Source organism: Pan paniscus, chromosome 6, assembly GCF_029289425.2.
Source record: "Pan paniscus chromosome 6, NHGRI_mPanPan1-v2.0_pri, whole genome shotgun sequence".
Taxonomy (NCBI): Eukaryota; Metazoa; Chordata; class Mammalia; order Primates; family Hominidae; genus Pan; species Pan paniscus.
Window position 1 is genome coordinate 188,149,747 of NC_073255.2, and position 13,095 is coordinate 188,162,841.

Here is a 13,095-nt window from a genome sequence, read left to right on the forward strand (position 1 = left end):
ATTACAGTGAGCCAAGATTGCGTCATTGCACTCCAGCCTGGGCAACGAGAGCAAAACTCAGTCTCAAAAAAAAAAAAAAAAAACAAAACAAAACCGATACTCAATGGTATTTGGTGTTGGTGGGCTTTGAGGCAGACCTGCCTGTGGGGGACTGGGACCTTCAGGAGGAGGCAGGGCCCTACGCCCCTCCAGGCTGTAATGAGTGCAGGGGCAGAGGCATCCAGCCATCGAGGTGGGGAGGACCCCAGGTGAGCCACCAGCAGCCACGGGAGCCCCGTGGGGAGGAAGGCAGGCTGGGGCAGCAGGAGACCAGAGCTGGGGTGCCCCTGGGCAGGGACTCTGGAAGGGCTAGGAAGCTGAGGCTGATCACCCTGCAGGCTGGCGCACCTCGGGGATGCCTGGCCCACGGGTGCCTGCCTGGAGACGCAGGGGTTTGCTCCTTTTTTCTGTGCTGCCAACTGGACATCCCTCCTCAGGGTCACTGGCCACAGCTGCTCAGAGGTCACTCCAGACTGCAGCCACTCCCTTTCCATCAGCCTTAGCTGTTCTGTGATCAAAACAGGGCTGGCCAGGCCCAGGAGTGAGAAGGAGGGAGGGAGGGAGGAGGGGCCTTCAGGCCCTGTATCCCCTGGGAGGCGCAGGGCAGCCGGGTCAGCGTTCAGGTGCTGTTCATTGATGAACTCACTAGCATTAGCTGATGTGTCATCTCTTCCAGCCAAAAGTGGGGCCCAGCCAAGCATCTTAGTGATGTGAGTCATCAAAACTTCCTCCTGGGTCTGCTTTGAGCCCCACCTTCCTCCTCCCGCAGTCATGCTCTTAGCCTCGGGGCCCTGGGGCGGACGCCCGGACACTCCCCCAGCAGCCTGCTTTCCAGAGGCCACTGTGCTGCTCAGCTCCGGGGGCGTCCTCCGTGGATCCCTCCAGGCCCAGCAGAGTGTTTGACCAGGGGCCTGACCGGGAGGGGAGACGCCACCTCCTGGGGACTTGCACCCCAACCAGCACCACTGTCATGAGACACCTGGAGGCCAGCAGTCCCCAGGGCCCCAAGAACACACAGCAGCACCAGAGACTGCCTTGGCCCTCAGGGAACGTTCATGTTGATTTATGCTGAGAGCACCTGGACTTTGCCTATTTTTTCTTCTCAATCACTAAAAGACAAATTATTACCGCAGGGCAGAATTCATCTTGCTCTCTGAATGTACCAAGTGCTCACTCTCATCTGGAAGTTGGAACCCCGGGTGACCATCCTTGGGTGCCAAGGCTCCCTGGGCCCACGCACATGCCCTGAGTGAGGTCCTGTCTCACAGGATGGGGGTGACAGAGCAGCAGGGGCTGGCCAGCACCCAGCCAGTCTGCGGCCCCAACCCCAGGTCACCAAGCTGTGGTGGCTTCTCTGTCACCGTCCAGAGTCACTATTTTAAAAATACACCCCCTTTTGAATCTCCTTTCTCCCTGCTTCATTATTTACCCCTTCAGGCTCTGAAATCTTTCCCTTTCGTCTTCAGACACTTTCAGACGCTGCAGTCCTGGAATTGTTTGTCCAGTGTCCAGCTTCTCTGCTGGGAACCCGGGCTCTCCAGAGGGCGGCTGCTCCCAGAGCCACGCCACTGTCATGACAGCTCACCTCTCACAGCCCTGATGAGCGCCCCTGGGAGAGCACGCACCTCGCTGACACCCCACCAGCGCACAGCCCTGTCCACAGGCGATGCTCACCTGTTCATGGGGATTTAGTCTTCCTGACTTAGAGCAGCAGCTCTGGGTGACTGGGATGGGGTCAGAAAAGGGAAAGGGGCACTTGACCGTGACATCCAAGGACACACACCAGAGCTGCTTTGCTACCCTGCCACCCTGTGAGGTGACAGCCGCCTGGCCTGCTGAGTGACTCCGGGAGTCCTCGGGGAGCAGCACCTCTGGGAGAGCTGGGCCACTTGTCCAGGGTTCCACCAGGCAGCGCTTGGTGACAGTGACATAGGGAGAACAGGCAGATGGGTTATGAGCTTTTCCAGGCATGGATGAGAGTGGGGCGGACAGGGGGTGGCGGGCGGGCCTCACCAAATCCACGGCTGGGAGTGGAGAGTTCTCAAATTGTGTGAACACTGTCCCATCATCCCAAATGCTTCTACTCACTGGCTACAGTGTCCGAAATCCCCCAAAGACCCATCCTCACGAACAAGGATGCTGCACCCCTAGGAGTCTTCTGTTTGGACACATCCAGCAGAACAATGGGCACCAGGGCTGGACGGTTTTGGGTGGGAACTGGCAAAAGGAGAGGTGGGTGGGGGCCGGGGAGGGCCTTGGAGCCAGAGGGGTAGGGGGAGGGACAGCCTCAGCCCCAGCTCTCTGGCACATAATAGGCTCTTAATAGTGGGCTCAGCCCCAGCTCTGTCCCCACTCCACTTGGGCAGGCCCAGTCCTTAGCCCATCGGTGCTCAAGACCCCCGAGGGCCTTCATCTCAAGCAGGTGTGATCCAGAGCCCTCCCACGGTCCACAAGAGGGGCATACACTGGCTGCTGTGCCCAGCCTCAGCCTCATCTCCTACCTGCCAGAGACCGGCTCCTGTGGCTCTGCCTGCTGCCGTCCAGCCCCGCAGGCCTCTCGGAGTCCCTAGAACACACCGCAGGCTCCCTCCTGGGGCCTGGCCTCTCCAGCTCTCAGAAGGGTCTGAGCACAGGCATCCACACAGCCCTCTCCCCATCACCCACTGAACCGACCCCTCGCCCTGCCTCCACGGCGTCACCACCACCTGACCTGGTGATGAAAATACGTTTGCCATCGAAACAAGGCAGACGCAAAAGGACAAACACTACGTGATTCTATTTCTAGGAGGTCCCTGGAGTTATCACATTCGTAGAAAGTAGAATGGTGTTTGCCAGGGGCTGGGGTCAGGGGAGTGGGGAGTTAGGGCTTAGAAGAGACAGTTTCAGCTGTGAGTGATGGAGGAAATGGCAGGTGGTAATGCCTACACAATAATGGGAATGCATACGTGAAATGGTGAAGATGGTAAATTTGTATTATGTACATCTGACCACAATTAAAATCCCCTCATTCATCTACCCACCCTCACCAGGCCGTATGGCCCCGAGGGTGCATGCATCTCTCACTCACTGCTGTCCCTAGTGTGGGAACAGAGGCCGGCACAAAGACCCTGAGGATGCAGGTGAGAATGACAGAACCTGTCATTGTTAACCCTGGAAGACAGATGCTGTTATACTATTCTCCCTACTTCTGTATTCTTTCGAAAATTTCTGGCCAGGTGTGGTGGCTCACATCTGTCATCCTAGCACTTTGGGAAGCCAACGTGGAGGATCGCTTGAGCCCAGGAGGTCGAGACCACCCTGGGCAACATAGGGAAACCCTGTCTCTTTTTAAAAACAAATTTAAAAAGTAAAATAAAAAGAAAATTTCTATTGGAAAAAGGCAAACATATATATTGGGAAATTTCAGGGCAAAACCAATAGTGATACCAGCAGCCAGGCCAGCAGATGGGCGCCAGAGGCAGTGTGAGGACTATGAGGGATGAGGAGGAGCAGGGGGGCTGGATGGGGGCGGGAGAGACCACAGGCTTGACTTCTCAGCCCTATCCCTCTGCTGAAGTGAAGAGCACAAGATGGTCCCCACAGGGCCATACTCAGCCAAGGGCAGGAGAGCCATGGCACGCAGTATTGGGGTGACCTGAATGTTCATGGGCCAAGAAGGATGCTGGCGTTCTGGGCAAGAAGCCGTTGCACAGTCATGCGGTGTGGGCTCATGGAAGGGGAGGTGGGTATAAGGGCCAAGCGTCCTCAGAGGATGTGGTCTCCGGTCTTACTGGGACCCTGGGCACACAAGGATGAAACACCAGCTTCCTGACACACCCCTTGGACTCCTGGCTCCAGTGCTGGCCTCAGAAATGAGCCCTTAAGACGCTAAATGGTTTTTATTTAATTACTGCCCTGTAATTGCAGAGGGTGAAAGTGCTACTACAGTCATTGCTCTTTGATCTGATTAGCATAATCCTTTCCTAATCTTCCCTCTACATTTTTATTATTGTTGCCACATACCCTTTGTCGACATAATCTGGATTTCTCTTTGCCAAAGAGGCCGAAAGAAAGGCTTAGCCAAGCTCGTCACTTGTCTAGCGCCTGGAGCCTGAAAGCTGGAGAGGTGGGGAGCTTCCCTTCTGTGCCAGACATGGCCTCCCTGCCTGGCTCTGCAGCCAGAGAGGGGTAGGGGCTGAGCACTCCTGAGTCAGAGCTTCCAGGGGGCTCTGTCACAAGGCTGGCGGGTGAACATTTCCAGCGACAGCCACTGGCTTTCCAGTGGAAATGCCATCCACGGCAATTACGAATGGACCTGGTGATTCCGGGGGCTGCGGGGCCTTGATTTGATGGCTGTGGGGAGAGCTGTGTGTGTGTGTGCACACAGGTACATGACATGTGTGTGCGAGTGTGTATCTCTTGACCCGGGGAACTGCAGGGAAGCCCCCAGATAAACAGTGTGCACCTTGTCCCTGGGGAAGCAGCTCCATGCTGAGTTAAGGCAGAGGAGCCCGTGGTTCCTGGAAAAGACTGACACAGCCACAGAGGAAACCAAGTGGATGGGAGGGACCTGTGCCAACAGCCTAGGTGGGTTTCCTGTGGAGAGGAGGGAGGAGAAGTCAAAGACAGGGATTTCATGACCCTCACAGAAGCTTTCCCAGGGAGAAGAGGCCTCATCTAAGATTTTTGTTTGTTTTTTGAGACAGTGTCTCACTCTGTCTCCCAGGCTGGAGTGCAGTGGTATAATCTTGGCTCACTTCAACCTCTGCCTTGTGGGCTCAAGTGATCCTCCCACCTTAGCCTCCCCAGTAGCTGGGACTACAGGTGCACACAACCACACCCAACTAACTATTTTTTGTAGAGAAGGAGTTTTGCCATGTTGCCCAAGTTGGTCTCAAACTCCTGGGCTCAAGCACTCCTCTACCTGCCTCAACCTACCAAAGTGTTGGATCACAGGCATGAGTCACAGCACCTGGCTTTTTTTTTTTTTTTTTTTTTTTTTTGAGACAGGGTCTAGTTCTGTCACCCAGGCTGGAGTGCAGTGGCATGGTCACGGCTCATTGCAGCCTTGACCTCCCCAGGCTTAAGCAATCCTCCCAACTCAGCCTTCCAATTAGCTGGGACTACCGACATGCACCACCAGGCCTGGCTAATTGTTGTATTTTTCATAGAGATGGGGTTTTACCACATTGTCCAGGCTGGTCCCAAACTCCTGGACTCAAACGAGCCACGTACCTCCGCCTCCCAAAGTGCTAGGATGACAGGCATGAGCCACCGAACCCAGCCCTGAGATTCTATCTCCGGGAATAACTGTATGAAGGAGAGGGCGTTGCTGAGAGGCAATTTAAAACACAAAACCCTGAACCAATCCTTCCTGGAGAACAGGGAGCAACCCTGGGCTGGAACGTTTTCCAGCTATCACAGAGCCAGCGGTTTTTATGGAGAACCTGCGATGCTACAAGACCTAGGGTTAGAGCTACAGACCGTGCTCCTGAGATACCGCCCCTATTCACAAGCAGCCAGATCACAGAAAAGGCACCCAGGGTGGTTTTTCTTTGAGACGGAGTCTCACTGTTGTCACCCAGGCTAGAGTGCAATGGCATAATCTTGGCTCACTGCAACCTCCTCCTCCCGGGTTTCAGCAATTCTCCTGTCTCAGCCTCCCGAGCAGCTGGGATTACAGGCACCTGCCAACACCCCCGGCCAATTTTTGCATTTTTAGTAGAGACGAGGTTTCATCATGTTGACCAGGCTGGTCTCAAACTCCTGACCTCAGGTGATCCACCTGCCTCAGCCTCCTGAAGTGCTGGGATTACAGGTGTGAGCCACTGTGCCCGGCCCTCAGGGTGGTTTTCTAGACAGTGATCGTTCAGCTGGGTCTTGAGAAATGGGTAAGGTTTAGACAGGCACAGGCTTGGGAGGGAGGGCTTGGTCAACACTCTTGGACTGTTTTTCCTCACTCAGTGTATCCATGCCCAACACTGTCTGTGGGGCACAGGGCTCCCGCCTCCCACCCAGCCTAGCTCTTGGCTCTTCTCACTGACACACTAACCAAAGTCAGACATACTATCAACCCAGGTCCCTGGGCTCCAGCCCACTAAGAGGAGCCTTAGCCTGAGCAGGGGCTATGGCCTCTTGCTGTTTCCCAAATTCCAGAGGAAGGCTCTGGAGGGACCTCCGATTTTCTTGACCCTGTGGTCAGAGCTTGCATCTGCATCCAGGCTCTTACAAAACTTGGTTGAGATGTAAACATTGTTTTTGATCTCAGAAGCGTAGGAGACAGGATGACAGCCAACCGTTAAACATAAGGGGGGAAGCCACTGTCTGGCACATAATAGGCTCTTAATAATGGGCCTGTCCATCCCCATTAGCAAAACCAGATTTTTAGTTAATAATAGGTTCTGGTTTAATTCTACAGTAGATAAGTGTTTATTACTTTATTACTTAAATAAAAGTCATCTTTTTAGACCATGTCAGTGAGTCTCCCGTCTAGGATTCCATCCCTCCTCTCCCTGCTCAGGGCTGGGCGTCCTATTCCCGTGCAGAGTCACCATTTTTTTTTCTTTTTTTTTTTTTTTGAAGGTCTTGCTCTGACCCCCAGGCTGGAGTACAATGATGTGATCAGAGATCACTGCAGCCTCCCCTCCCAGGCTCAAGCGATCTTCCCACTTCAGCTTTCTGAGTAGCTGGGACCATGGGTGTGCACCACCATGCCTGGCTAATTTTTTATTTTTTTGTAGAGAGGGGGTCTCATGATGTTGCCCAGGCTGGTCTCGAACTCCTTGGCTCAAGCAATCCTCCCACCTCAACCTCCCAAAGTGCTGGGAATGCAGGCTTGAGCCACCGCACCTGGCCTACATTCACCTACAAGTGATCCCCCAACCTTAGCCTCCTGAGTAGCTGGAACTCTACTCGATTAGACGCCGCTCTCTAGTTCTCTTTACGGGGCTTTCTTCTTCACAAGATTGAACACTCTCTGGGTTCAAGGACTGCTGTCTCCTTCACCTGCTCTCCCCCGAGGACTCAGCACAATCTGAGCCTACAGATGCTTCCAGGAGAGCTGCCCGAAGCGGATATAGCAAGAAATACAGGCAGATTTTAGATTTACCTTTTTCTTTTTCTGCTCTTCCAGTTTTCATTTACAGTTCAGACATTTTGCCAAAGTCACCTCCCTGTTACACATAATGACAATATTTTTCCACTTAACACATCACATTCCAGTCAGGGGACATGGCTTCATGCACCCCCCAGGCTCCTCATCTTTACTCATCCCCTGGGCTGTGTCTCCCCAGCCCTGGTGAAACTGAGCTGATAAATAACAGCACTGGGGTAGGGGTCCTGCTGTTCCATCTTGCATTGGGCTCTTCAGGAATAACCTATGCCATGCAAGCAGTAACGCTGGTAATGCGCTGACTCTGATTTGTTTTTTTAGATAGGGTCTAGCTTTCTCACCCAGGCTGGAGTGTAGTGGCCCGATCACAACTAACTGCAGCCTTGACCTCCTGGGCTCAAGGGAGCCTCCCATCTCAGCCTCCTGAGTAGCTGGGACTACAGGCATGTGCCACCATGCTCGGCTAATTTTTAAATTTTTTTGTAGAGAGAAGGTCTCATTATGTTGCCCAGGCTTGTCTCAAACTCCTGGGTTCAAGTGATCCTTCCTCCTTGGCCTCCCAAAGTCCTGGGATTATAGGCCCAGCCTAAATCTGATTCTTTTTTTTTTTTTTTTTTTTTTTTGAGGCAGAGTCTTGCTCTGTCGCCCAGGCTGAAGTGCAGTGGTGTGACCTGGGCTCATTGCAACCTCTGCCTCCTGGGTTCAAGCGATTCTCCTGTCTTAGCCTCCCGAGTAGCTGGGACTATATGCGCATGCCACCACGCCCAGCTAATTTTTTGTATTTTTAGTAGAGACAGGGTTTCACCATGTTGGCCAGGCTGGTCTCGAACTCCTGACCTCAGGTGATCCGCCTGTTTCGGTCTCCCAAAGTGCTGGGATTACAGGCATGAGCCACCACGCCCAGCCTCTGATTCTTAATAAATGAAATCTGACATCTAATTTTGAGTGGGCAGGTCTTAACCAGGTGTGGAGCTAAGAAAGCTTTGGAATCGACCTGTGTGGCTGCAGACAGACAAGGGCAAAACCCACTCCAAGTCTGCAGGTCCTTGAAAATACTGAACCACAGATGCTTCACCACCTGTTCCACTTGCCCTGACCCCATCCTCCTGTACATGGAGGAGCTGCAGAAGTTGCCAGAGACCAGGGAGACCACAATGCAAGCTTCTCCTCACGGGGCACAAATTAGGCAGGTGTTTCCCCTCCCACATTAGCCCACGATCTGTCAGATTACTCCGCTACGGAACCTGGGAAGAAGACCTCTCTCTTCCTGACCTCCAATAGTTTCCTCTAAACTGCACGTTTCATTTTTAACAGCTGAAAACAACAGTGCCCATCCACTCTTACTTTTCCCCCGAGCCATAGTTTTTGCATAAATGAATGACAATCCAATCCATCACTAGCCTCCCTGGGCCAGGTGGGGCAAGAAAGGAAACAGCTTCAGAAAGAGTATTGTCAGGCGGCTCCCCACAGCAGCACTGCCATCAGCAAGGAAACACTTCCCACGTATTCCTCTAACCACCGCCTGATGTTATACCCCAGTTGGAAGAGAGTGGCTGGAAACAGCTACTGCTTAGGAGGGTGTGCACACACGCCGTGGGGTTCCCTCCCAAGGACAGACCACCAGGGGCTCGGGAATGGGCAGAGTCCTACCGAAAAGGCCATGAGGCTCCGACTGGCGCCTCTCCGTGCTTCGATTTTGGTCCTTGTGTTTCTTGTTGCTCCTGAGGCTGCCAAAGCGCTTCATGGGTAGCTGTGGCCACAGGAGTGGCGACAGGTGAACATATCAGGACCCACAGAACCGGTGTCAGCCCCAGGTGGCCGGGAGCCAGAGGAGCATCAGCCCGACGGGCACAGGGCGCCCCAAAAGCTCAGAGTGGCAGCCTGTGCTCAGGTGACAGCCCGGGTTCAAGCGTCCTCACCAGGGGGTCTTCAGGGCGACCTCACCGCAGCCCCAGAGTCTGTGAGGCGCCAGGGAGTGGAGCCGTCCTGACGGGGCTGCACCTCCGGCCACAGCAGCTGGAGCGTCAGCCCGGCTGTCCTTAAGTAGCAAGAAGCTGCCGGAAGCGCAAACAGAACTTCGCAGGGGATTTGTTGATGTAGTTAAGGTCAGCTGCTCACTGATACTCTCCAGGGCTTTTTTTTTTTTTTTTTTTTTTTTTCTCCTTAAAATTAAAAAAAAAGGAGGGAAGACCAGATAGGCAAAGGAGGCACAAGCCTGCAAGTCATGTGCAGCCGTGCATGATGTCTCTTTAAACAGACTGTAAAAGGAAACCACCCTGGGCAGACAATTCTTGGCACCAATTGGCCAGAGCACATTCCCATTGTGACATGACATCACACAACTATTTTGATTCATGGGTTCCAGGGCCCCACGGGGTCAGAAGGCTCCGGCTGCTGCCGGGTGGAGAAGCCACACAAGTCCCTGGGCTGGAAATTGCTGAATCTACCCTGGCTCACGGTTCCACTCAATGAAAGCAGCAATGCCGTCTTCAAGGAGGGATACGGCTCCCCCACTGGAATTTAACGGAAGGTCTTCGGCAAATGCGTAATTTGAGCTCTGCACTTGCTGAGAATTGCAGCATGACAGAGCTGGAAGAGATTTTAGAGAGATCTAGTCCAACTCCCTTCTATGACAGATGGGGAAACAGGCTCAGGACAGGGAGGTGACTTCCCCAAGATCCTGTCGCCAATGGTAGAACCAGGACTGGAGTTCTAATCTCCTTGACTCCTAAGCCAAACCGCTGATCAAGTAAAACCTAAAACATTTATAATTTGTATATGTTTTGCAACTAATAAAACAAACTTTGGAAGCAAAAGATAGAAAAAAAATCCTTGACTTTTTGGCTGATAGCCTCACTAAAGTTACCTGCTTTGCTACTAACCAGCTTTGTGACCATCAGAAAGTTACTTCCCATTTCTGAACCTCAGTTTCCCCCTTAGTGAACTAAGACAAGACCAGGTCGTTTTAGAATTTAGTCTAGGGCCAGGCACGGTGGCTCACGCCTGTAATCTCAGCACTTTGGGAGGCTGAGGTGGGAGGATGGCTTGAGCCTAGGAGTTCAAGACCAGCCAGGGCAACACAGTGAGACCCCCATCTCTATTTAAAAAAAAAGAGAGAGATTTAGCCTAGTTCCAACAGTCTGAACCTCTCATGGTAATTGATTCTTCTCAAATGACTATGCACATGAGGAGGAGACTATGTCAGACCAGTTAAATAACCCCCGAGCTAAAGATTAGTAGCCTGGGTTCTTCTGGCCGCCCACTAGGGTGGGATAACCTCCCAAAACTGCAACGCCATCAGTTTCTTCAGCGGAATTGTTATTATCTATGGCTCACCCGAAAACAAGGGGATGGAGTGTGGGGTGGAAGCGCCCCAGCAGCTCGCCACTGGAGCCCAGGCCTCCTCAGGAACCACAGGTCCAGCCTCCCAACTTGGGTCGGGCTGCTTTTCATGCCTTTTCTCTCACCTCTTTCATTTACAGAGCTCAGTGCCACTGGAGTTGTTGGCCCAGTCACTGCAGATGCCTGATGAGATAAAGATGGCTCCAGGCTCGGGCAACAGGAAGGAGGGCAAGGGAAGTCTTCCATTCTATCCCCATGAGATGAAACCCTGTAAGCTCAGCTCCCACCCCAGATCTGCCATTCCCATGGGGCCTCCATCCACAGAAGCCAGAGATGCCCAGATCTGCCACTCCCACGGGGCCTCCATCCACAGAAGCCAGAGATGCCCAGATCTGCCACTCCCACGGGGCCTCCATCCACAGAAGCCAGAGATGCCCAGATCTGCCACTCCCACGGGGCCTCCATCCACAGAAGCCAGAGATGCCCAGATCTGCCACTCCCACGGGGCCTCCATCCACAGAAGCCAGAGATGCCCAGACCTGCCACTCCCACGGGGCCTCCATCCACAGAAGCCAGAGATGCCCAGACCTGCCATTCCCATGGGGCCTCCATCCACAGAAGCCAGAGATGCCCAGATCTGCCACTCCCACGGGGCCTCCATCCACAGAAGCCAGAGATGCCCAGATCTGCCACTCCCATGGGGCCTCCATCCACAGAAGCCAGAGATGCCCAGATCTGCCACTCCCATGGGGCCTCCATCCACAGAAGCCAGAGATGCCCAGACCTGCCATTCCCATGGGGCCTCCATCCACAGAAGCCAGAGATGCCCAGATCTGCCACTGCCATGGGGCCTCCGTTGGGAGCAAGCCCCCCAAAATCTGGCCATAAACTGGCCCCAAAACTGGCCATAAACAAAATCTCTGCAGCACTGTGACATGTTCATAATGGCCCTAACGCGCAAGCTGGAAGGTTGTGGGTTTACGGAAATGAGGGCAAGGAACACCTGGCCTGCCCAGGGCGGAAAACCACTTAAAGGCATTCTTAAGCCACAAACAATAGCATGAGCGATCTGTGCTTTAAGGACATGCTCCTGCTGCAGTTAACTAGCCCAACCTATTCCTTTAATTCGGCCCATCCCTTTGTTTCCCTTAAGGGATGCTTTTAGTTAATTTAATAACTATAGAAACAATGCTAATTATTGGTTTGCTGTTAATAAATATGTGGGTAAATCTCTGTTGGGGCTCTCAGCTCTGAAGGCTGTGAGACCCCTGATTTCCCACTTCACACCTCTATATTTCTGTGTGTGTGTCTTTAATTCCTCTAGTACCACTGGAGTTATTGGCCCAGTCACTGCAGATGCCTGATGAGATAAAGATGGCTCCAGGCTAGGGCAACAGGAAGGAGGGCCAAGGGAAGTCTTCCATTCTATCCCCGTGAGATGAAACCCTGGAAGCTCAGCTCCCACCCCAGATCTGCCACTCCCATGGAGCCTCCATCCACAGAAGCCAACCGGGTTTGGGTCTCCCCAGCTGAGCTGGTCTCGGTAGCCTCCATCTGCAGGGGACACACACCAGCTCCCAAGAAGCCTGCTCGGCCCTGGCATGGCTCCGGTGTGGCTGGAGCTGGTTCTAGCATTTCAGATCCCATCGACTGGTAGAGCAACTGCTCACGTGATCAGACCTGACCTATTAAAGATGTGTAAGTGTGCCCTTCCTGCCTAGGGGACCTGGCCCATCTCTGTCTAGAATGACCTCATAGTCATACCATTGCTTAGCCGATCAAGAAACTATGGTCTCAACTTTTCTCATGCAATTTCTACCAAATTGACTGAGTAACAACTGTCTACTTGGTGCTGTGCTGAATGTTGTAAGGTCAGGGAGTCCTATAAGGCATGACCCAGCCTTTATTTATTTATTTATTTATTTATTTTTATTTATTGAGACAGAGTTTCGCTCTTGTTGCCCAGGCTGGAGTGCAATGGCACAATCTCAGCTCACTGCAGCCTCTGCCTCCTGGGCTCAAATGATCCTCCCACCTCAGCCTCACAAGTGGCTGGGACTACAGGTGCACACCACCACACCCAGGTAATTTTTGTATTTTTCGTAGAGACGGGGGTTTCGTCATGTTGCCCAGGCTGGTCTCGAACTCCTGGCTTCAAGTGATCCACCCGCCTTGGCCTCCCAACATGCTGGGATTACAGGTATGAGCCACCACACCTGGCTGGAATTTTCTAACCTACCTGCTTTCGCTTACACCATTTGCCCTGCTTCCTAAGCCCGTGGTTTTCAGCTCTGCCTGCTGAAACCCCATGAAACCCTTACGGCCCAATTCAGAGACCGTGCCTTCCCCCAAGTGAGCCCTCCCTCATCACTCCCCAAAGAGGGGACTTTTCTCCCCTTTGAAAGATTTTAGCTCTTCTATTCTATATGTGAATGTCGCCCTTACCACAGAGAAGACTGGGAACCCCAAAAAGGTAGGGGCCCAGGCCTCACCCGTTGTGAGGATCTCCCAAGCCTACAGCAAGGCACCTGCTTTGGGAGGCACCGGACAGTCACCCTGAATGCCTGCGGTCCCTCCAGCTGCCCCTGCTCCCTGATGGAGCCGACTGGAGGGACTACCTGGCC

The 13,095-nt window shown here is 53.2% G+C and overlaps 1 protein-coding gene across 10 annotated transcripts in view; it reads right to left on the bottom strand.

The window, feature by feature from the left end:
- PRKAG2 (protein kinase AMP-activated non-catalytic subunit gamma 2) overlaps positions 1–13,095 on the bottom strand; it is a 320,167-nt gene that overhangs the window by 170,929 nt on the left and 136,143 nt on the right. For 4 of the 10 annotated variants that reach the window (XM_034965290.3, XM_055115544.2, XM_034965289.3 and 1 more), the window contains exon 1: positions 8,780–11,116. The exons of the other annotated variants lie outside the window; for them this stretch is intronic. In XM_034965290.3, the coding sequence (XP_034821181.1) occupies positions 8,780–8,873 (94 nt within the window). In that variant the 5' untranslated portion in view covers positions 8,874–11,116. Of the gene's footprint in view, positions 1–8,779; positions 11,117–13,095 lie in introns of those variants that run through there. 10 annotated transcript variants of the gene reach the window in all.